This window comes from Scyliorhinus canicula, chromosome 3 (assembly GCF_902713615.1).
Source record: "Scyliorhinus canicula chromosome 3, sScyCan1.1, whole genome shotgun sequence".
Classification (NCBI taxonomy): Eukaryota; Metazoa; Chordata; class Chondrichthyes; order Carcharhiniformes; family Scyliorhinidae; genus Scyliorhinus; species Scyliorhinus canicula.
Window position 1 is genome coordinate 205,299,927 of NC_052148.1, and position 23,206 is coordinate 205,323,132.

A 23,206-nucleotide genomic window follows, 5' to 3' on the forward strand; every position below is an offset into this window, starting at 1 on the left:
GAAAGAGTGCACCCAGGGCACTGCCCGGAGTCAGAGCGGGGGGCCCCGATCGCGGGCCAGGCCACCGTGGGGGCACCCCCCGGGGTTCGATCGCCCCCCCAGGACCCCGGGGCCCGCTCGCGCCACTGATCCCGCCGTTCCAGAGGTGGTTCAAACCTCGGCAGCGGGAGAGGCCTCCCAGCGGCGGGACTTCGGCCCATCCGGGCCGGAGAATCACCGCAGGGGCCTCACCGATCGGAGTGGCGAGATTCCTGCTGCCGCCACTTCCCGGGTGGCGGAGAATCTCTGCCACGGCGGGGGCGGGATTTTCGGCGGCCCCAGGCGATTCTCCGACCCTACTGGGGGTCGGAGAATTTCGCCCAAGATTATTATTTTGAAGCACAAGGAATCGTGAATTCTGTCAATTCACCATGGCTCAATCAGAGGAAGCAGATACCACTGTGAAGTATTCACTTCGCAGTACATGAGAAATTGGCTTTAATTATTTTGTGCTGCATCAGCAATGTGATATTTTTGCTTTGTGTCCAAGGAATAAATAAACTAAAAACAGAAATGCTGATGAAGCAAACTGGATGGTTAAACTCAGAACAGGGAGTATACTGGAGGAATGGTCAAGCATTAAATCATTAAATCAATCAACAACATTATTCATCCAGCCATGTGTTACTTCGAGCCAAACATATCCCTCTGGCCTTTAAATCAATCCCATTCGATATGATAGATTTTTGTTATATTTTTGGAAGTTTGTTCCAATCGTGGACAGCACGGTAGCGCAGTGGTTAGCACTGTTGCTTCACAGCTCCAGGGTCCCAGGTTCGATTCCCGCCTTGGGTCACCGTCTGTGCGGAGTCTGCACGTTCTCCCCATGTGTGCGTGAGTTTCCTCCGGGTGCTCCGGTTTCCTCCCACAGTCCAAAGATGTGCAGGGTAGGTGGGTTGGCAGCGCTAAATTGTCCTTAGTGTCCAAAAAAAGGTTAAGTGGGGTTACTGGGTTACGGGGATAGGGTGGAGGCTTAAGTGGGGTGCTCTTTCCAAGGGCCGGTGCAGACTCGATGGGCTGAATGGCCTTCTTCTGCACTGTAAATTCTGTGATAAGGCAGGTTTTGGAGGAAAGAGGGGAAAGACCAAGTGAGAAAGTGAAGAAAGAAATCTTGGCTGATGGAATGAGGCTTATAGAACCCATTATTTTAATACCTCAAAACCATCAGCTGTCTTCCACTGACAGGTAGAAAATGACAGATGCTCAGTAGAACTCCCCAAGGCATTTTGTTCTGCACTTGAGAAAAACTCATCAATAATAAGCCTCTTCTGCCTGCAGTAAAGAGCATATGTCACGATTGATAATTTATCCACAGAACCTGATAAAAGTTCAGATGGCTGTTACTCAGAGAGCAGCGTCTCCGCGATGAAATAACCTGGCACATGGTTGTTCCATTTTTATTGCATGCTAAATTAGGTGGGCAGAAAACATATAAAATTATTTTTAGTGTGCAACTGGCAATAAGTGTAAATAAACAGTCCAAAGATGTGCAGGTTAGGTGGATTGGCCATGAAAAATTGTCCTTAGTGTCCAAAATTGCCCTTAGTGTCGGGTGGGGTTACTGGGTTATGGGGATAGGGGGAGGTGTTGGCCTTGGGTTTCCAAGAGCCGGTGCAGACTTGATGGGCCGAATGGCCTCCTTCTGCACTGTAAATACTATGAAAAATAAATAAACGCAACATTGTGCGTGCAATTAAGTTCCTTTCCATAACCTTGTGGGCCTACGTATACCAATACCAATGTTACTGAGAGTCTATGCGCCTGTACCTATATGTGCACTAGTGTTTGCACCTGGTTGTGTATGCAGGAGGCATGTGTGTACGCATGAGTACATACGTGTGCCATATGCATGGGTATGCACGTACATGCACCCACATGCTGGTGTATTGTACTCCTCCTCAAAAAAACAATTCATATAATTTGACCCACTCAAGTGGAAATGCAGCCACTAAAATATGTTGCCACTACTACTGCAATCATCTTTAAGACAGGAGACAATACAAGAACGGCACAAGCTCTATTGCTTTTATTCAGAAACTATACCATGAAAAGGAATATTGTTGCTTACTTATCCTAGAGCTTGACCATCCAGTCAACGTCCCAAATGGATTGTGCTGAGCTTCCAATAATATTTAATTAGGAAATATTTGTACAAAAATTTCAACTGAAAGAGAAAAAAGTTTCATCTTTATCAAGTGTTTTTATACCAATGAGGAGGTGGTGGTATAGTGGTATTGTTGCTAGACTGGTAATCCGAAGACCCAGGGTAATGTTCTGGGGTCGTGGGTTCGAATCCAACCGCGGCAGATGGTGAAATCTGAATTTAATAAAAAAATCTGGAATTAAAAGTGTAATGATGACCATGAAACCGTTGCGGATTGTTGTAAAAACACATCTGGTTCGCTAATGTCCTTCAGGGAAGGAAATCTGCCGTCCTTACCCGGTCTGGCTTACAAGTCACTCCAGACCCACACAGTGATGCGGTTGATTCTTAACTGCCCCACTCTAAAATGGCCTAGCAAGCCACTCTGTTCAAGGGCAATTAGGGATGGGTAAAAAATCCTGGCCCAGCCAGCAACGCCCCCATCCCAAGAACAATTTTGTTTTAAAAAGAGCCCATTGGTAGTGAAGTTGAGATAGCGGAAATACTAAAAGCAGCATCAATGGGGCTGGTTTAGCTCAGTGGGCTAGACAGCTGCTTTGTGATGCAGAACAAGGCCAACAGTTTAACGGGTTTAATTCCCGTACCAGCTTACCTGAACAGGCGCCGGAGCGTGGCGATGAGGGGCTTTTAACGCTAACTTCATACTTGCGACATTATTATTAAAATGTTTTTGGTCACTGTGCTTTGTTAAAACTTGTTGTTTATCAGATAAAATAGTCTGCAACATGGTTGAAGTTGAGACTCCATCACCATGGAAATATATTGTATGGACACGAGGGGAGTTGTCACCACGATTAGCTCCACCAGGCAGAACAACTGATCCCTGCCTGCAGGAGAAAACAAGTCCAACCAGTCATAAGCAGGGCCAACAGAATGTGTCACGGCAAAGGGCAACATTCATCCAATCACATCGTGGGTGGAGAGCATCAAATGCGAGTCAATGTTCTCAGCAACCATTCTGATGAAGTCAATGTCATTTGGAACATGGAGATGGAGTAAAACATAAAAAACTGTACTAAGTTTTTAAACAATTTGTTCATGGGACATGGGTGCCACGGTCAAGGCCAGAATTTACTGTCCATCCCCAACTGCCCGGAAGAACGTGGTGAGCAGCGTTGAACCACTGGAGGGAGAGTTCAAATCCCATCACAGCAGGTGGTGGAATTCGAATTCAATAAAAACATCTGGAATTAAAAGTCGAATGATGACTACAAAACCATTGCCAATTATCGTGACCATTGTCAAATGTCCCTTTAGGGAAGGGAATCTGCCAACCTTACCCGGTCTGGCCTACACCTCACACCAGATCCACAGTAACGTGATTGACTCTTAAATGATCTTAAATGGCCGAGCATGCTAGTCAGTTCAAAGGCAATTAGGGATGGGCAATGAATAAATGCCGATTCCACCAGTGGTGCCCACATCCCATGAATGAATAAAAAAGTCCATGCGGCGTCGTTACACCCACAGTGCCGTTAGAGGGGAGTTGCAGTCAGTTTTTTTTCGGCCCCTACAGACATGAGTTTGACAAGGGCCTCTTTTTAAAAAACAAACAAATTGAGAGTACCCAATTCTTTTTTTTCCCCAATTAAGGGGCAATTTAGCGTAGTCAGTCCACCTACCCTGCGCATCTTTTTGGGTTGTGAGGGTGAGATCCGCACAGACACGGGGAGAATGTGCAAACTCCACATGGACAGTGACCCAGGACCGGGATCGAACACGGGTCCTCGGCGCTGTGAGGGACCAGTGCTAACCACTGTGCCAACGTGCTGCCTGCACGGGGCTCCTTGATCCAACAAATGCTGCCTTGATGCCAAGGCCAGTCACTTTCACCTCATTTCCGGAATTCAACTCATTTGTTCATGTTTGGACCAATGCTGTAATGAGGTCAGGATCAGAGTGTCCCTGCTGGAACCTAAACGGAGCGTCAGTTGTTCAGCGGTAGCAGCGAGAGCAGTAACCAGGGGGCTGTCGGGAAGGTAAGTTTCCCGCTTTAAAAATTTACCTTACAGGAGAAGCGGCCTTTGTTTTTTAACTAACATTTTTTCAGTTTTTTTTTGTTTCAGAGCCGCAGGAAACCGGAAGTTGGCCTTGGGAATTTCTGGGAAGGTGTGTAGTACCTGTATACAAGTTGGGCGGTTGCTAAACCCGAGACACTACACTTGTAGTGTCCCCCACCCTTCCACCTCCTCTAACCTAAGGGGTTGAGTCAACATCAGGTAAGCTCTTCCCTTCTTTTTCTTTTTTTATCTAGAAGGGATGGCAGGGAAGGCAGTACAATGTTCCTCCTGCAGAATGTTTGAGGTGAGGGACGCCGTCAGTGTCCCTGCTGATTTCACCTGTGGGAAGTGCACCCATCTCCAGCTCCTCAGAAACCGCGTTAGTGAACTGGAGCTGGAGTTGGATGAACTTCGGATCATTCGGGAGGCAGAGGTGGTCATAGATAGAAGCTTTAGGGATGTAGTTACTCCGAAGAATGAAGATAGATGGGTGACGGTGAGAGGGGCTGGGGTAAGCAGTCAGTACAGGGATCCCCTGTGGTCATTCCCCTTAGTAACAAGTATACCGCTTTGGATACTGTTGGGGGGGGGACTTACCAGGGGTCAGCCATGGGGTACAGGTCTCTGGCACAGAGTCTGTCCCTGTTGCTCAAAAGGGAAGGGGGGAGAGGAGTAGAACATTAGTCATTGGAGACTCCATAGTTAGGGGGATAGATAGGAGATTCTGTGGGAACGAGAGAGACGCGCTGTTGGTGTGTTGCCTCCCAGGTGCCAGGGTCCGTGATGCCTTGGATTGTGTTTTTGGGATCCTTAAGGGGGAGGGGGAGCAGCCCCAAGTCGTGGTCCACATAGGTACCAACGACATAGGTAGGAAAAGGGATAGGGATGTAAAGCAGGAGTTCAGGGAGCTAGGGTGGAAAAGAGTCATTATCTCTGGGTTGTTACCCATGCCACCATGCCAGTGAGATGAGGAATAGGGAGAGAGCAGTTGAACACGTGGCTACAGGGAGGGAGGGTTTCAGATACCTGTATAATTGGGGCTCATTCTGGGGTAGGTGGGATCTCTAAAAACGGGATGGTCTAAACCTGGACCAGAGGGGTACCAATATCCTGGGGGGGAAATTTGCTAATGCTCTTCGGGAGGGTTTAAATTAATTCAGCAGGTGGTTGTGAACCTGAATTGTAGCTCCAGTATACAGGAGGTTGAGAGTAGTGAGGTCATGAGTAAGGTCTCAAGGTTGCAGGAGTGTACCGGCAGGCAGGAAGGTGGTTTAAAGCGTGTCTACTTCAACACCAGGAGCATCCGGAATAAGGTGGGTAAACTTGCAGCATGGGTTGGTACCTGGGACTTCGATGTTGTGGCCATTTCGGAGACATGGATAGAGCAGGGATAGGAACGGTTGTTGCAGGTTCCGGGGTTTACATATTTCAGTAAGCTCAGGGAAGGTGGTAAAAGAGGGGGAGAAGCGGCAATGTTAGTCAAGGACAGTATTACGGTGGCAGATAGGACGTTGGATGAGGACTCGTCTACTGAGGTCATATGGGCTGAGGTTAGAAACAGGAAAGGAGAGGTCACCCTGTTGGGAGTTTTCTATAGGCCTCCGAAAAGTTCCAGAGATGTAGAGGAAAGGATTGCAAAGATGATTCTGGATTGGAGCGAAAGTAACAGGGTAGTTGTTATGGGGGACTTTAACTTTCCAAATATTGACTGGAAACGCTATAGATCGAGTACTTTAGATGGGTCCGTTTTTGTCTAATGTGTGCAGGAGGGTTTCCTGACACAGTATGTAGATAGGCCAACAAGAGGCGAGGCCACATTGGATTTGGTACTGGGTAATGAACCAGGACAGGTTCTAGATTTGGTGGTAGGTGAACACTTTGGTGATAGTGACCACAATTCAGTTACGTTTATTTTAGCGATGGAAAGGGATAGGTATATACCGCAGGGCAAGAGTTATAGCTGGGGGAAAGTCAATTATGATGCGATGAGGCAAGACGTAGGATGCATAGGATGGGGAGGAAAACTGCAGGGGATGGGCACAATTGAAATGTGGAGCTCTTTCAAGGAACAGCTACTGCGTGTCCTTGATAAGTATGTACCTGTCAGGCAGGGAGGAAGTGGTCGAGCGAGGGAACCGTGGTTTACTAAATTAGTTGAATCACTTGTCAAGCGGAAGAAGGAGGCTTATGTAAAGATGAGATGTGAAGGTTCAGTTAGGGCGCTCGAGAGTTACAAGTTAGTTAGGAAGGACCTAAAGAGAGCTAAGCAGAGGCAGGAGGGGACATGAGAAGCCTTTGGCAGGTAGGATCAAGGATAACCCTAAAGCTTTCTATAGGTATGTCAGGAATAAAAGAATGACTTGGGTAAGAGTAGGGCCAGTCAAGGACAGTAGTGAGATGTTGTGCATGGAGTCCGAGGAAATAGGAGAGGTGCGAAATGAATATTTTTCATCAGTATTCACGCAGGAAAAAGACAATGTTCTCGAGGAGATTCTCCATTCTGGAGACAATGGGGGGATTCTCCGCGAACCGGCGGGGCCAGCCACACCGGCTCCGAGGAGTGGCGTGAACCACTCCGGCGTCGGGCCGCCCCAAAGGTGCGGAATTCACCGCACCTTCAGGGACTAGGCCGGAATGGTTGGCACCATGCCAACCGGCGCCGAAGGGCCTCCGCCGGCCGGCACGAGTTGACGCATGCGCAGGAGCGCCAGCGTGTGCTGGCGTCATCTCAGCACATGCGCAGGGGGGTTCTACTCTGCACCGGCCACGGCGGAGGATGACAGCGGCCGGTGCGGAGGGACCTGTTGTGATTTACACCGGCGGGACCCGCCGAAGACGAGCAGCCACTCGGCCCATTGCGGGCCACAGTGATAACGGTGGGGTTTTACTCCTGACATTCCTGCAAAAATGTTAAACGAATTCGGTGCCCTGTTGGGAGCTAGCAGGGACCCGGAGTGAATATCGCAGCTTTAGGGTCTTTTTCCAGGTCAGAGGCCGTGCATGCGCACGACTGCGGCCTTCAGTGGCTGCGCCATGCTCCATGGCGGACTCGGATCGCGGAGCCAGACCAAAGATAGAGACCCCACGATTGGCAGCGCGCCCTAGCCTCAACCCCTGCACACTAAATCCCCTGCCGCCTATAAGGCCTCCCCTGGTCTCCGATCCGCCCACCCCACACCAGGGCACACGCAGACTGAGTCCGCAGCCGCCACGCCAGCATCCCGAATGGCAATAGGTGGTTAGTTCCACGCCATCGGGAACTCGGCCGGTTGGGATCGGAGGATTGCTGGACGGGCCTCTGGCAGTGGGCCCCCCCCCTCCCAACGGCGTGGCGTACTTCTTCTCACGGCGAGTTTTCTTCAGCAAAGGCTTCCACATAGGTCTGCTCTCCTGATTTTTGTATCAGTAGAAAGGCCCTCATTGATCCTCATCACCAAATGCAGTATCCGGTCAGATTGGCAATCACAAAGTAGATAAACAAATAAATGGTTAATTAAGATAAATAACTATTTACAGAGAGAGTGCGATAAAGGCTGCTGTACTCCACAATTCCAGACTGCAAGCTGGCAAGGAAAACCTGCGCTCAGCCCAGGATTTGTGGGCTCTGGTTTGATTGGTCGAATGGGTTACATGACCCTCTGAGGACTCGCCCGTTAAAAGGTGCATGCTACCACAGCATGTTGGTAAGATACGAGCAACATACATAAATAACATTTCCAATCATACATATGGTGAGAATGACTGCCCTTGACATCAAGGCAGCATTTGACCGAGTATGGCATCAAGGAGCCCTAGCTAAACTGAAATCAATGGGAATCGGGGGGAACTCTCTGCTGGTTGGAGTCATACCTGGCACAGAGGAAGATGGTTGTGGTGGTTGGAGGTCAATCATCTCAGCTCCAGGACATCACTGAAGGAGTTCCTCAGGGTAGTGTCCTAGGCCCAACCAGCTTCAGATGCTTCATCAGAGAGTTCAGAAGTGGGGATGTTTGTGGATGACTGCACAATGCTCAGCACCATTCGCTACTCCTCAGATAATGAAGCAGTCCATGTGCAAATGTAGAAAGACCCGGACAATATTCAGGATTGGGCTGACAAGTGGCATGTTACATTTACCCCACACAAGTGCCAGGCAATGACCATCTCATAAAAGAGACGATATAACCATCGCCCCTTGACATTCAATGACATTACCATCGCTGAATCCTCCACAAACAATATCATGGGAGTTACCATTGATCAGAGACTGAACTGGACTAGCCAAATCAATACTGTGGCTATCAGGGCAGGTCAAAGGCTAGGAATCCTACAAAGAGTAACTCACCTCCTGACCCTGACCCCCCCCCCCCCCCCACAAAAGCCTGTCCACCATCTGCAAGGCAGTCAGGACAAAGCAGGCCGCTTGATTGCTCCCCCTTCCACAAACATTCAAACCCTCCACCACCACCGAACAGTGACAGCCGTGTGTACCATCTACAAGATGAACTGCAGTAACTCATCAAGGTTCCTTAGACAGCACCTTCCAAACCCACGGCCAACTAGAAGGACACGTGCAGCAGATACCTGGGAACCCCACCACCTGGAGGTTCCCCTCCAAGACACTCATGTAGCCCTCTAAAATGGACACCAGTCTACAAAATGGAGAACTGCTAAGACTGCAGGGAAAAACAGCCATAGTAAAGACACACAGCTTGCAGTAGCATTTTGCACGTACAAAAGCGGTTTCAAGGCAGGTGCAGAGACTCAGCCAAAGGTGCAAATAGGAAAGCGATCTGCATACTAATGAGATGATACCGGCCCAGTCCCAGATACATTAGAAACATTTTAAGTATCGATTAATACTTTTCTATAGCTACCCAGCCAGAATGGCGCCAGAGAACCCAGGTCAATGACCCCTAGGAACCGCCCCCGCCATCGAGGAACGACTCCAGGATAGGGGAATTCGAATGATATCGATTGGGAAAGACCCAATCGATACCTAGCAGGTGAAAGAGCCCGCCCCAAGGGGCACGGACCTCTAGGACCTATAAAAAGGTCAAGCACATGATTCGGTCTGTTGCTTCCAGGCTCCGGCCCAGATCTGTTGCATCCAGACTCTGACCCCAGCCTCCAGATCCTGTCTTTCATCACCGGCCGTTGAGCATCAGCCATCTTTCAGTAAGTGCCAAACAACGATCGCTACGTGACCCAGGCATTGCTTATACTCTTGCCGACTATTAGTGAACAGAAGGTGCAGTCCAGAAAGGAACAGAGGCCTTGTCCCCTGACCTTGCTGGTTCCTACTTAGATAAGTATTTAGTTGTTTAATTGTAGAAATAAGTATTAGTCTTTTAGCGTGTGAATGAGTATTTATTATATCTGTTATAATAAACACTAATTGTTTAGACTTACTGATCGGTGTTAAGACTTATTGCCTTGAACTTGACAACTTGTGACGGTGTCTCTGACGGCACCTGGCGACTCCTGAGCATAGATACAGATACAGAGCCAAACCAGTGTTAAGCACATGTCCTTTAAATGGAGGCGTGTTAATCACACTAACAGTAGAACGAGCTACACTCACCACCCTGACTTGGAAATATATGGCTGTTCCTTCACTGTCACTGAGGCAAAAATTCTGGAACTCCCTCCCTAACAGCACAATGGGTGTACCTACTCCTCAAGGACTGCAGCGGTTCAAGAAGGCAACTCACCACCGTGTTCGGAAGGACAATTAGGAATGCTGGCCTAACCAGCGATGCCCACATCCCGTATATGAATAAATAAATAAATGTGCACAAAATATGAAAATGTGGGTTCCTATAGACGGTTTTCATATCACATGACAAAAATGTTCAATGACAAGCGTAGCTTTGATGTATCGTTCTGCCATGTTCATGGTTTCTCACACAGATACCCAGAGTAGACAGCATTCTTTCATAGCTTTCACCCGGAGCCATAGAATCCATACAGTGCAGAAGGACGCCATTCGGCCCATTGAGTCTGCACCTACCCACCGAAGGAACACTCTAACCTCGACCCACTCCCCTGCCCTATCCCCATAACCGCACATGGCTAATCTACTTAACCGTTGGGCATCTTTGGACCCTAGGAGGAAACCGGAGCACCCGGAGGAAACCCATGCAGACGGGGAGAAAGTGCAAATTCCACGCAGACAGTCACCCAAGGAATCGAACCGGGGTCCCTTGCGCTGTGAGGGAGCTGTGCTGAATATTGTGCCACCGTGCTGCCCATATCATTATTTAAACACATACACTACTTTATAAAACACAGTTCTGACCACATTCAGCATCTCATTGCCTTTAGACATTTCAGCCACTTAACTGTTCTGGACCAATGTCTTGTCCATGATTTGATTATAAACTTCTATAATTCTAATAAAAGGGACCCTGGCCGTCCTTTCCTCCAAGGTGTACACATGAGTAATCACACAGCAATTTGGATCGACATAACCAGGCCACTCACCACATCATCAAAAAAAATCAGTAACTTATTAAAAATGCAAACGACCCTTGGGCATTCCGACTGTAAAAACAACCTGAAAATGCCACGCCTCAACTCATTTAAATTTTTTTAAAGAAATGCCAGGTGCTTCTAAAATATCGCAATGGTGATAGGTGGAAAAATACATTAAAAGATTAATCAAAGCAACACCTCACACTGGAGAGGAATCTTCTCAGCAATAAACAACTTGCCTGTGAATAAAAGTGTCTACATCTCCTGCATTTAACTCCATACTGGATTTGCACAGAATGGGGTTGGATTCTCCCAAAACGGGGCTATGTCCCCATCTGGTGTAAAAACGCTGGCGTTTCACTCCGAAGATTCTTGAAGAAAGTTTGAACCGATTTACTTCCCTGCAGGGGCTAGTAGGGACACAGTAATTCACGCAGCTTTAGCTGCGGATACGGCACTTCCGGTTTTGAGTCCGTGCATATGCCACACGGCAGTGGTCTCCAGCGGCCGCGCTGAACACCATGGCGGACTAGGACCGCGGAGGCAGCTGCAAGATGTAGCCTCCCCCACGGTTTTGGGGTGGGGCTGAGGAGAATCCAGTCCATGGCGTGCTATCATAAAGCTGAAACCCTCAAGAGTATTAGGGAAAAGAATGACAAGAAATATAGCAGCCTGCAAGAAATATCCAACAGTTTATATGGGGATGTATCCAATATGGCAGCCGATACCTAGATGATTCAAATCTACAGACAAAAATATGATGTCCAACCTATAATCAATCAACTTTAAGGTTATATTATTCTTTCTAAACCAAGCTTAAGTTTATTTGTGACTGCAATGCACTGGACAGGGTTTGTGCTTATATGCTATAACTGCTTCAGCAATATTTAATAATGCACAATATGCCCTTTACTCTCAGCAGAATGGCATAGCAACACCAATTATTTTGATGCAAAAGCTTTGCCGTTGATCAATCATCTGTAAATCGTATCCATAAATTCATAAAATGAGATTTAAAAATGGAGAGTGCTTTGTAAAATAATATGCGGCGCTTGAGTGAGCAAAATGTCATGTTTTATTTTGCTCCTCGAGGAGATGTACAGGATTAAAATGACAGCTGCAATTTATGATAACTTTCTACCAGGAACCATTGTTTAAAAAAAAAACCTAACTGCATGCAACCTTAGGATGGTGCTCTTTGACTGGCTACAAGGAAATCATCAGAGTCAACTGTGATTGACCTTTCCTTCATTTTGCGTTCCCCCACTAATTTGTCCCCTGCTCCTCCCCAACATTCGGAGACTATTTGCACTCAGAGCCTCTCAAGATGTCTTCCTTGATGTCATGGATTTATAATGCATACTGAGAAGGCATGATGAGCACAAAAGCATAAAGTACCATTTTGATTCTTCGATATTGTGGCTTGCTGTTCATGTCTTCAACATCAGAGGCTTAATTTGAATCAAAGGCAAAGCATTACTCATGATCAGCGACTTGTAATGCAGAGAGCTGCCTGCCAAGGACTGAGGTTTCTAGCCAGAGTAGATTCCTATCTGACTGCTACACAAATAGGTTAGGATTTCAATAGCTATAAATTGGAAAGGAACAGCTGATTTAAATAGGACCCAGCAGTGCATCTTCTACATGCAACTTCAGATTCCAAATTGACATTCTTTGATCCCTGTCATTTTGCTCTAATATCATCAAAGCCGTCTTTTTTTATTTTCAAAAATTTACAGGGAGGAGGCTGAGGACTGGAGGGATGAGGAAGAATTGGGTAGTACAGGGGGAGGGGGAAACGGAGGACCAGAGGGGTGAGGAAGAATTGGGTGGTGCAGGGGAGAGGGGGAAAGAGGGAATCCATCAAAATAATTTGAGGATATAAAAAGTAAAAGGAGTGAGGGTAGGGGGAGGGAGGGAGAGAAAAGTTGCATCAGTCGGCTCTGTGCATCCAGGGACATATAGGGTTGCAATGCATCCTGTGCCTAGCCCTCCTCCCAAGTTTTCATGCAGAAACCCCAAACTCAGATCGTTGACAACCTCCAAGCTACTGTTTGTCTCTGATCATGAATTCAAGCCAGGCCCACTATCAAGATCAACCCTAGGCCCTTCCCAGTATTTATGACTCAGTTGTTCACCAGATATGCAGAATGTGTATGTTATCGATGAAGCGCAAGGATAAATGCACCACTGTCAAATTTAGTTTAATATGTTTGGAAGATGAAAGAAGAGAATTGAAGATGACCAATTATAGGACTATTCACGCACTGCAATACTATTTGGGACCGGGGATGGCTTTGAACTGGGATCTGCTGTCTAAAAAACACGTGGCTCTTTGGGGGGGGGGGGGGGGGGGGGGGGGGGGAGGGGGGGGGGGGGGGAGGAGGAGGTCGAACAGCCAGAACCTCAAATGTCCTGATGAAACTTTCAGGTAGGCTTGTAAATGGCTGCACAGGAGAGCATCTTTCTGTTTCAGATGGGAGACCAGTTATATAGGACTCCTGATTTGCTTCGGAGGATTCCAAGCGCAACGTTTAAATGAATGTGGGCAAAGCCCATTTTTTATCAGGCAATAAGTAGTCGAACCAGCAGTTCTTAAATACATCAGCCACTTCCATCCAGAACCAGCATGCCAGCTTGCTCAGTATAAAAGCTGGTGGAGTTTGCACCCTCTCACAACTAGTGATGTCAGGGTGTCCCGTTGCCCCAAACTGCAGCGTGGCCCTCAGCACGTGGTTCTGGACCTTGGAACGCACCAGTCTGCAACACCTGGCCATCCACAGCTTTTTCCACAGGCAGGTTTTGGGTAGGCCAAAGAGGATCGTTCACAGTGTTGATGGTCCTTCAGCAGCAGTTGATGTTCAGCTCAGTGCTTTATCTGGTGGAGCACAGAGTCCTGTGTTACAGAGCTGCTCGGGATGAATCTCAACAAAAACTCTTTTGAAGCCTGCTTTTCAAAGACACATTCCGGAAAGAGGTGGTGCAGCTCACCAGTCGTACACATGCAAGGCCTGATCCCAAAACTAGTTCTGGTGTCTCGGCGCTGGCTTTGGGACAGGCTGGCAGCCAATCCAATCACGGTACACACTCACTTTGGACACATATTTAAAATCCCCGTTAGGTTTTTTTCTTACAATTAAATTGATGCAACACAAGATTGGTTACTGGATTCAAAGAGGCACATATAATCTGACGCTGCAGTTTGAGTGTGTTGTGAGCTTGTACCACGACAAACTCTGGACACGTTCCAAACACTACATTATAGCACGGAGCTTCAACTTGTAGGATGGCATCATTCATTTGGCACACAGTGTATTTCCATTTAACTAATAAAGCAACACAAACCAAATACTAGTCTGCTGAACAGAACCGACCCCTATCTGCACTCACAAAATAACAAGGAGGGGGTGGAAGCGGATTCAGTAACCATTTTCAAAAGGCAATTAGATGAATTGGACAGCTGTTTGAAACTCTGGTGCAGGCCAGATGCAACGAGACAAATAGCTTTCTCTGTGGTGTAAGATTGTGGGAGGAGATGGGAGTAGCCCTAGAGCAGGTTATGATGCGGGCTGTTTTAAATTGTTGCACTGGGGCCTACCAACAAACGAGAGGACTAATTGTTTCCTGCTGATTGAAAAGGAGCCAAGTCTGAACGTGACAGAGGATGGGCTGTGTCAAACTGACTGACTTGCTCAATCTCAAAGTCTCGAATACTCATTTCCTGAAGCTTGCGATGCCCGACTCGCAGGCCTCTCACGTGGGCGCCTCTCACGTCGGCAAACTGCCAGTATAATAACCATGATCCTCAACTGAATTGACAGAGAATACTGTGCGATGTGCTCATCGTTAAGGGTGTCTTGATAAAAATTGTATTTGTACGGCACCTTCGCATAAAAAAATCTCAAGGTCTTTCACAGAGGCAAAAATCAAAAAGAAAATTGGATTTGCGGCAAATAAAGAGACACGACGAGAGGTGCAGAAAAGTTGAGTCAAAGAGTTTGGTTTTTAAAGAGGGAGGTGGGGAGGTTTAAGGTGGGAATTCTACAGAGTAGGATAGTGCACAGGAGGACAGCGATGGAGGAACAAAATTTTAACGCAATGGATTGTAGGGGTAGAAATTTTCAGCTCTAACATCAGTAGGCAGGACAGGAAATGTTCTCCAAATTTTCTCTTCCCAACCACGACGATGCCCACCTTTTTTGGTGTCGCGGCCGGAAAGTCCTTCCCTGGGGATGGAGGAGGTTACAGAGATAGGGAATGATGTCATTATAGGATTGACATACGAGGATGAGAGTTTTAAATGAGGAGTATGGTGATAAAGGAGGCTATATAGGTCAGCAAAGACACGAGTGATAGGTTGTGGTACATGGGTGCAGGGTGGGATACAAGCAAGAGAGTTTTGGAAGATCTCAAGTCTACACAAGTGGAGGATGGCACATTGGCTGGGAATGAATCAGACAAGTCACGTCGGCAGGTAACAAAAACACGAATTAGAGTTTCAGCAACAGCTGGGCTGAGGTAGCAGTGGAGATACGAGAGGTACGTTTTGGGGTTTTATTTTTACACAGAGGGTGGTGACTACCTGGAACGCACTGGCAGGCAAGGTGGTGGAAGCAGACACAATAGTGGTGTTTAAGAGGCACCTTGATGAATACATGAATAGGTCGGGAATAGAGGGATACGGATCCTGGAAGTGCAAGTTTTAATTTAGTCAGGCATTATGATCAACGCAGGCTTAAAGGGCCGAAGGGCCTGTTCCTGTGCTGTACTGTTCTTTGTTCTTTGACACACACCCCCTCTCTTTGTTTCTGATGAAGAACCAAAAGGACTCATGTCATGGGAATGTCACTTTAAAAAATGTTTGTCTTCTTAAGTGGCTGCAGTGATGTCAGTGTGTGGGTGGAGCTGGGCTCTGGCTCTGCTTTTTACTTTCGTTTAGAGCTGGAAGCTATTTTTGACTCTGAGTTTTAGTTTCGTTTTCAGTTGGAGAGCTGCATTCAAACCAAGGAGGTGTATTTTGGTCTCTCTCTCTCTCTGCATCCTAAAGAATGTCGCCAGATCACTTGATGATTTAAAGGTAATACCCATTTCTGTAAGGGATGCAAACCTACTGTCTTTGTTAAAAAGGGTTTTTTGACTTATGAGTTTGTTAGGAAAGTTACTAAGGGTTACCTATAATGTATTGTATCTTTGTGGGGATATCAATGTTGGTACTTGATAAGATGTTTACCGTGTGTTTATAAAATGTTAACTGGATTCACAGAATAAACATTGTTTTGTTTAAAAATACTTTAGATCTCTGTTGCATCACACCTGTAAAGTGGGCCCTTGTGCTCCCAATAATCAAAATCTATTAAAAGTTGTGGGTCAGGTGAACTCCATGATATACTTTGGTGATCTCTAAACCCTGGCCCATAATACTCAAAACATTGATTCTTCTTACTCTCCCTACAGATGCTGAAAACCTGCTGAGTTTTTCCAGCAGCACCCTCCATTCACATCCGAGTTGGAATCAGTCAACATCAGCAGGAAGGGCTGAATTATCTGTAATATCAACTCGCCCCGACAAGGGGCCCACACCCAAAACATCAACTCCAGCTGTTCCTTCCCCATATGCTGTCTAAATTGCAGAACAAATAGATAGTATGTCAAATGTTATTACACTACGATTTCCTGGAACTAAGATAACAGATTAGAGTCAACTTGGTGTTAAAAGAGGCTCCCAAGGCAGAGAACCACAGTTATATGCTTCAATTATCAATCTTAAATTGACAGTGTGTGCAGAAACAAGGCTAGGCTTGAAGTTTAAATTCACTGTACCTGGATCGGTGTGGTTTTGGAAAGGTTAGGGTAATCTTTGGAGGATGAAGACAGTAGCCGACTGGAAACCTGCATAGGGAAAATAATTAAAATTAGTGGAGTGGGACAAGATTGCAAGTGGAGACAATAGTGGGGAACCTAGCGTAATGCTCTGGGACCTGGGTTCGAATCCCACCATGGCAGATGGTGGAATTTAATTCAATTTTTTAAAAATCTAGAATTTCAAGAAAAGTCTAAGATTGACGAAGAAATCATTGTAGAGTGTCTTTAAAACATGTCTGGTTTAGGAGTGTCCTTTGGAGCAGACAATCTGCTGTTCTTACCTATCTGGCCTCCAGATCCACAGCAATGTGCTTGACTCTGAAGTGGATGAGCAAGCCAAGTATTTCCAGGGCAATTAGGGATGGGCAATGAACGCTGGCCCAGCCAGTCACGCCTGCATTCTATGAATTAATTTTAAAAAACACTTTGGCTAGAACAGCAACAGCAAAATATCATCCTTGAAGAATTCAAGTTTCTTTGCTAATCTAGCATGTCCTCCAATGTTACCAGGAACTTGCACATAACTTGCACATACTAAGACACTAAGGGGCCATTTTCTAGCATGGTTAATCCACCTAACCTGCACATCTTTGGACTGTGGGAAGAACGGGAGCACAGTGGTTAGCACGGTTGCTTCACAACGCCAGAGACCCTGGTTCGATTACCGGCTTGGATCACTGCCTGCATGGAGTTTTCCCTGTGTCTGCGTGGGTTTCCTCCGGGTGCTCTGGTTTCTTCCCACAAGTCGCAAAAGGCTTGCTGTTCTGTGAACTGGACATTCTGAATTCTCTCTCCGTGTACCCGAACAAGTGCCGGAATGTGGCGACAAGGGGCTTTTCACAGTAACTTCGTTGCAGTGTTAATGTAAGCCTACTTGTGACAATAAAGATTATTATTATGTAGGCCTACTTGTGACTCTAATAAAGATTATTATTATTAAAACCGGAGCACCCGGAGGAAACCTACGCAGACACCGGGAGAAACTGCAAACTCCACAGAGTCACCCAAGGCTGGAATCGAACCAAAGACCCTGGCGATGTGAGGCAGCAGTGCTAACCACCGTGAGTTGTATCGGCACTGCCTCTTTTTATAATAGAATCTGGAAACATCCAAATGCCTGCATGAGAAAACCAGTCCATCTCAGCACATCATGATGTCAACTCAACAACAATAGTAACTAGCATTTACATAGCACCTTTGAAACAGTAAAATGGCCCAAAGCGTTTTACACGGGAGCTATCAAAGAAAGATGCACGCTTCCTGCATTGCAGCCGTGAATATACTTCAAAAGTATCTTGTCCAACATTGCAAGGTGCCCAATATACACAAAAAGCCTTTTGTACAAATGCAGGCCTTTTCTTTGAGACACTTTTGCCTTGGTGATTTGGCCTTGGAATTGGCCATCGCGGGTGATGGCACTGCCAGGGCTGCTGAGCTGCCAGCTCTCAATTAGGCTGATTGGTCCAGCCCCAAGACCACAGTCCTCACTTGGATGGTGGCTCATTCATTGACCGCCCACTGGAAAAAATTGCCCCAAGGGTCCATTGGCGGCGGAGCGGATTCAACCCCTGGTTCCCATTCCAGCAGCAGGAACTCTGAAATTCAGCCCACTAGGTTTCTTCCAGATCTCATTTTGCCAACATGGACACATGCACTATAAATGGCACAATGCATTTAACTGTGCTGGGCATAGTAGCATACTGTGAGATTCTGAAGACAGGAAACCACAAGTAAGTCAGAGATAATCATAGAACCTCTACAGCGAAGGAGGCCATTTGGTCCATCGAGTCTGCACCAACCCTCTGAAAGAGCACCCTACCAAGGCCCAAACCCCATAACCCCACCCAGGGCCAATTTAGCATGGCCAATCCACCTAAACTGCACATCTTTGGACTGTGGGAGGAAACCGGAGCACCCGGAGGAAACCCACGCAGACACGGGGAGGAAGTGCAAACTCCGCACAGACACCCAAAGTCGGAATTGAACCTGGGACCCTGGCGCTGTGAGGCAGCAGTATATGTGATCACTATGATCTGATTGGTATTGGTAAGCTATGGGTGTTTAATGCACAATACTTCCACTAGCAAACGAGCATGAATAGCCCTAGAACGCACAGCTTCATTGGTGACTTTGTCTTTCAATGTGATTCTGAGGATGCGCAAGAGACGCCCCAGATGAAAGTTATTGAGCCTTATTTCTTGGTAGGTACAAGTTGTCCGGGCTTCACTGCCGTACAGTAGCACATTGACTCCTTGTAGATAAGCACCTTAGTCTTGTGGGTAAGTTTGTTGTTGCTCCATGCCAAATTTGTAAATCGGTCAGAGTTGGATGTTGCCTTTCCAATCATGTGCGAGCTTGTCAAGATACTGCACATAGTACTATTCAATAATACGGAGTCATCCCTCTCCAAACCAACATCTGATTGGTCATCACACACTACTGAAACCAGCAACTCTTTAAGAACTCACAGTCTGTGACATATCAAATTAAGACTTCCTTTAAACCCAGATTCCTAACTTTATTTTAGCAATTGCGAAATTACTCACTTTGGATGCTGCAAGCCTCGAAGGTTGATATTAGAACCTTGGCCTGAAAGGGTTCTGTCGCTCGCGGGACGAAGGACAGGATTACTTCTGGAATTTACGGGAGGATCTTGGCAGAGGAAGCTGCATCCCTGGAGGGGATTAAGGCCAAGTAGGAGGAGGAGTTGGGGGCAGAATTTCAGGAAGGGGTTGAGGTGCGAAACCCTGTGAAGGGTGACTGGCACTTTGTCGTGCGTGGGACTTGGGCTTATACAGTTAAAGGTGGTACACCGGGCGCATTTAGTAAGGGCTATGACGAGTCCGCTGTTTGAGGGGTGGAGGACAAGTATGAGTGCTGTGGGAGGGGCTCGGCAAACCATGTACATATGTTCTGGGCATGTCCTGAGCTGGTGAGATTCTGGGTCTCCTTCTTCAGCACCATGTTGGTGATTCTGCAAATGGAATTGGAGCCCAGTCCCCTCGGGGCCATATTTGGGGTGCCAGGCCTGCCAGAGCTGCAGACGGGTGCGGGGGCAGATGTCTTAGTCTTAGCCTCGCTGACCACTTACAGGCGGGTTCTGATGCTTTTCCACCCAATGCCTCAGTATGGCTGGGCAATCTTATGCCGTTTCTATACCTTGAGAAAATTAAGTGCACCATAAGGGGTGCAGTTGAGGGGTTCTACAAAAGATGGGGGCCATTTATTCTGTAATTTAACGAGGAGGAGAGTTGGTCACCATCAGCTGTTGGGGGAGGGAGGTGTTATTTTTTGGGTTTGTCTTGCTTGCGTTATTGTTTGGTATCTGACAAAGTATATCACATATAGTTGTGCAAAGACTCCCTTCAGCAGCTTTCACAAGCCAACAGAAAAACAAATCAGTGCCGTCAGATATTAAAGGTAATGAAAGTGTTAATTAAGCCAATCTCACATATAGTTGTGACAACGCCTCCTCCCTGTTTTACGATTGGGAAGATTGTCACACAGCAGATTTGCAGCAAGCCTATCATTTCTGAGCTCAAAAACAAATAAATGAGTACGAGCTGTAAACTGGTAATTAATATGGAGATAAATGGAGGGTAAGAACACACTGACAGTGGAATTACTGGAGCACAGCTGAACATGGGTCAATACGTTAGGCTCATTTGACGATTAAACTACTAAAATAACTTTTAAAATACCTACCCGTTTTTAATAAACTTATTGGCAGCATCCTTCCATCTGCAAGGGATGATGGGAATGCAGTCCCAGAGCATTGGTGAGGTCAGAGGAGGCCGTCTGATGCATTTCCTTTGATGGCTGAACCAACTGCTTCTCCAAAGACAAAGTCTGCCACAAGTGCCGTACGTGATGTCATCCCTTGAAGGTGGTGAGAGCTGATCTCTGCTGCCACCTTGTTTGCCAGGCTGGCAATATGCTTTGGCACTTCTGCAGCCATATGGCACCATGGCAGCAAATTCCTGCCCACAGCTGGCATCACCGTTTGCATCGATAGTCAGTGAGAGTTTTCCACTGGTTGTGATTAATGTTGAGGCCTCTCATGTCTCTTTTGGTGGCATCCTTGAATCGGTCGCTTGATATAGGCTGCCTCCCTGCACAGCATATCATCGGGGATGCGGTCATCCTCTGCAGAGGCCAAGCCAATAAAGCTTTCTTCGCTTGGGTTAATGCTAGCAGGCTTGACATATTTGCCCTAGAACAGACCGACTGCTCCATTAGTGCCTTTGTCTTTCCATGCGATTCTGAGGATGCGTCAGAGACACCCCAGATGGATGTTATTGAGCCTTATTTCTGGGAGGTGTAAGTTGGTCTGGGCTTCACTGCCATAGTGTGGTAGTCGGTATTAGGGGTATTACGGTACCTAGGTTGGAGGTACCTGATGCTGTAAGATCATTGGTGTTGGAGATACCTGAGACAGCAAAATCATTGGTGAAGCCTGCCTGCTGGTTCCGCCCAGTTAGGCGGAGTATAAGAGTCTGTGTCTCCTTAGCTGCTGAATTCTGTACCTGCGCTGCTGGGGGAAACATCTAGTTCAATAAAGCCTTCAATTGTCCTCCAATCTCGCTTTGGGAGTTATTGATCGTGCATCACGGGGCAGCACGGTAGCATTGCGGAAAGCACAATCGCTTCACAGCTCCAGGGTCCCAGGTTCGATTCGGCTTGGGTCACTGTCTGTGCGGAGTCTGCACATCCTCCCCGTGTGTGCGTGGGTTTCCTCCGGGTGCTCCGGTTTCCTCCCACAGTCACAAAGATGTGCAGGTTAGGTGGATTGGCCATGATAAATTGCCCCTAGTGTCTAAAATTGCCCTTAGTGTTGGGTGGGGTTACTGGGTTATGGGGATAGGGTGGAGGTGTTGACCTTGGGTAGGGTGCTCTTTCCAAGAGCCGGTGCAGACTCGATGGGCCGAATGGCCTCCTTCTGCACTGTAAATTCTATGAAATCACATAGCGAAGTGCTGAGGATACAGGCCTTGTCAATAAGCATCGTGATCCATGGGTCAGTTTGTTGCTGCTCCATGCCGAATTTGTTAGTCGGTCAGAGTTGGATTCTGTCTTTCCAATCATGTGTGAGCTCTTGTCAAGATACAGATTGTAACTGTAGATCCAAGGTGGTGAATTTGCTAATTGTGTGTTGTTGAGTCTGATCACTCCCACTCCCTGTATTCTGATTGGGAAGGTTTTCACGCTGCAGATTTGCAGCAAGCCAATGCTAACCTATCATTTGCATACTTAAAAATAAACGAGTATATGCTTTAGTCTGGCAATGAATCAGAGATATAAAGTGAGGCAAGCAAAATACTGTGACGGTGGATTTATTTGAGCAGAACTGAAATGAAATAATGGATATTGGGAAAAAAGCCAATTACTGCGGATGCTGGAATCTGAAACGAAAGAGAGAATGTTGGAAAATCTCAGCAGGTCTGGCAGCATCTGTAGGGAGAGAAAAGAGCTAACGTTTCAAGTCCAACGACTCTTTGTCAAAGCTGGATATTGGGATATAATTGGGCTCATTTAAAGAGTGCGGACCCGCTTTCTGAACAACTGTGGATAGCCTTGTCCATCCTTTGCCATTGGGATCCTCAATTCTGACTGTGTCTCGTATTTGTAAAGGTTGGAGTGCGATCTGTCATATTCCTCCTTCTACTTTTACTCCTGCAGGACGAGATTCATCTGGAGCTTTCAGTCGACTTTGGGGGCCACCATGGAGGGCAGGGTTGTTCACAGCTGCCTGCCTGTCAACAGTTGTGCTGGTGACATGCCATTTACCAGCGGGGCTGACCGGTAACTGAGCAGGGCGAGGTACGTCTCCCGGCTGTCTAAAGCCTTTGTGAGCAGCTGTTTAACTATGTGTACGCCCTCCTCCGCCTACCCATTCGACTGTGGATAGAGCAGACTCAATGTGATGTGTTTGAAATCATACCGGTGAGCAAACGCAGCCCATCCATGATTGCTGAAGCAGGGACCATTGTCCGACATGACAATGGAAGGTATGCCACGTCGGGCAAAGATAAATTTTAACTGTTGGATCACACAGCCAGCTGTTGCATTGGGCAACTGCGCCACCTCAGGTAATTTGAAAAAATAACCAGGTAGTGTCTTCCTTGAAAGTGGCACAAGTCCATGCCAACTTTATACCACGGGCTGGCAACAACATCTTCCACTTGCATAGGCTCCTTGCTTTGCCTGCAGTGGATTCTTTTGACAGGTATCACACTGCTCCACCATACCTGTTCTGTCCTGTTTGATACTGGCCAGTATACCATCTCCCGGGCTCTCCGTTTGCATTTATTACTGCCCAAGTGTTCTTCGTGCAGCTTTTTTAGCATTCGAGCAAGTGGGAGATAACAATCCTGTGTTGACTTAAAAGGAGACCATTCACCTGACTTAGCTCGGCGCGAACATTGTAATAGGCAGGGCAGGAGCCTTTTGGCCAACCTTAGACACCTGCTAACCTTTGTTAGCAGCCACCATGTTGACATGTAATGGAACTTCATCCCCTCTGAACAGACTTCCATTGATGGACGCAGCAGCTCTCGAGTGTGGCAGCAACAGTCAGAAATTTGCCTGGTGTGTAGATCAAGTTGAAGTCATCCTGCTGGGTTTCAGCATGAGCCGTTGTGTCTGCAGGGACATCTGGCAGAGGTTCTTGTGGACTATCGCAACC

At 47.0% G+C, this 23,206-nt stretch overlaps 1 protein-coding gene across 2 annotated transcripts in view; it reads right to left on the reverse strand.

Annotated features, from left to right (window-relative positions):
• Positions 1-23,206, reverse strand: part of LOC119963245 (calcium uniporter regulatory subunit MCUb, mitochondrial-like) — a 243,696-nt gene that overhangs the window by 101,312 nt on the left and 119,178 nt on the right. Inside the window, exon 2 of one of the 2 annotated variants that reach the window (XM_038792052.1) lies at positions 16,480-16,548. The exons of the other annotated variant lie outside the window; for it this stretch is intronic. Within the exon in view, the coding sequence (XP_038647980.1) occupies positions 16,480-16,548 (69 nt within the window). The remainder of the gene's footprint in view (positions 1-16,479; positions 16,549-23,206) is intronic. 2 annotated transcript variants of the gene reach the window in all.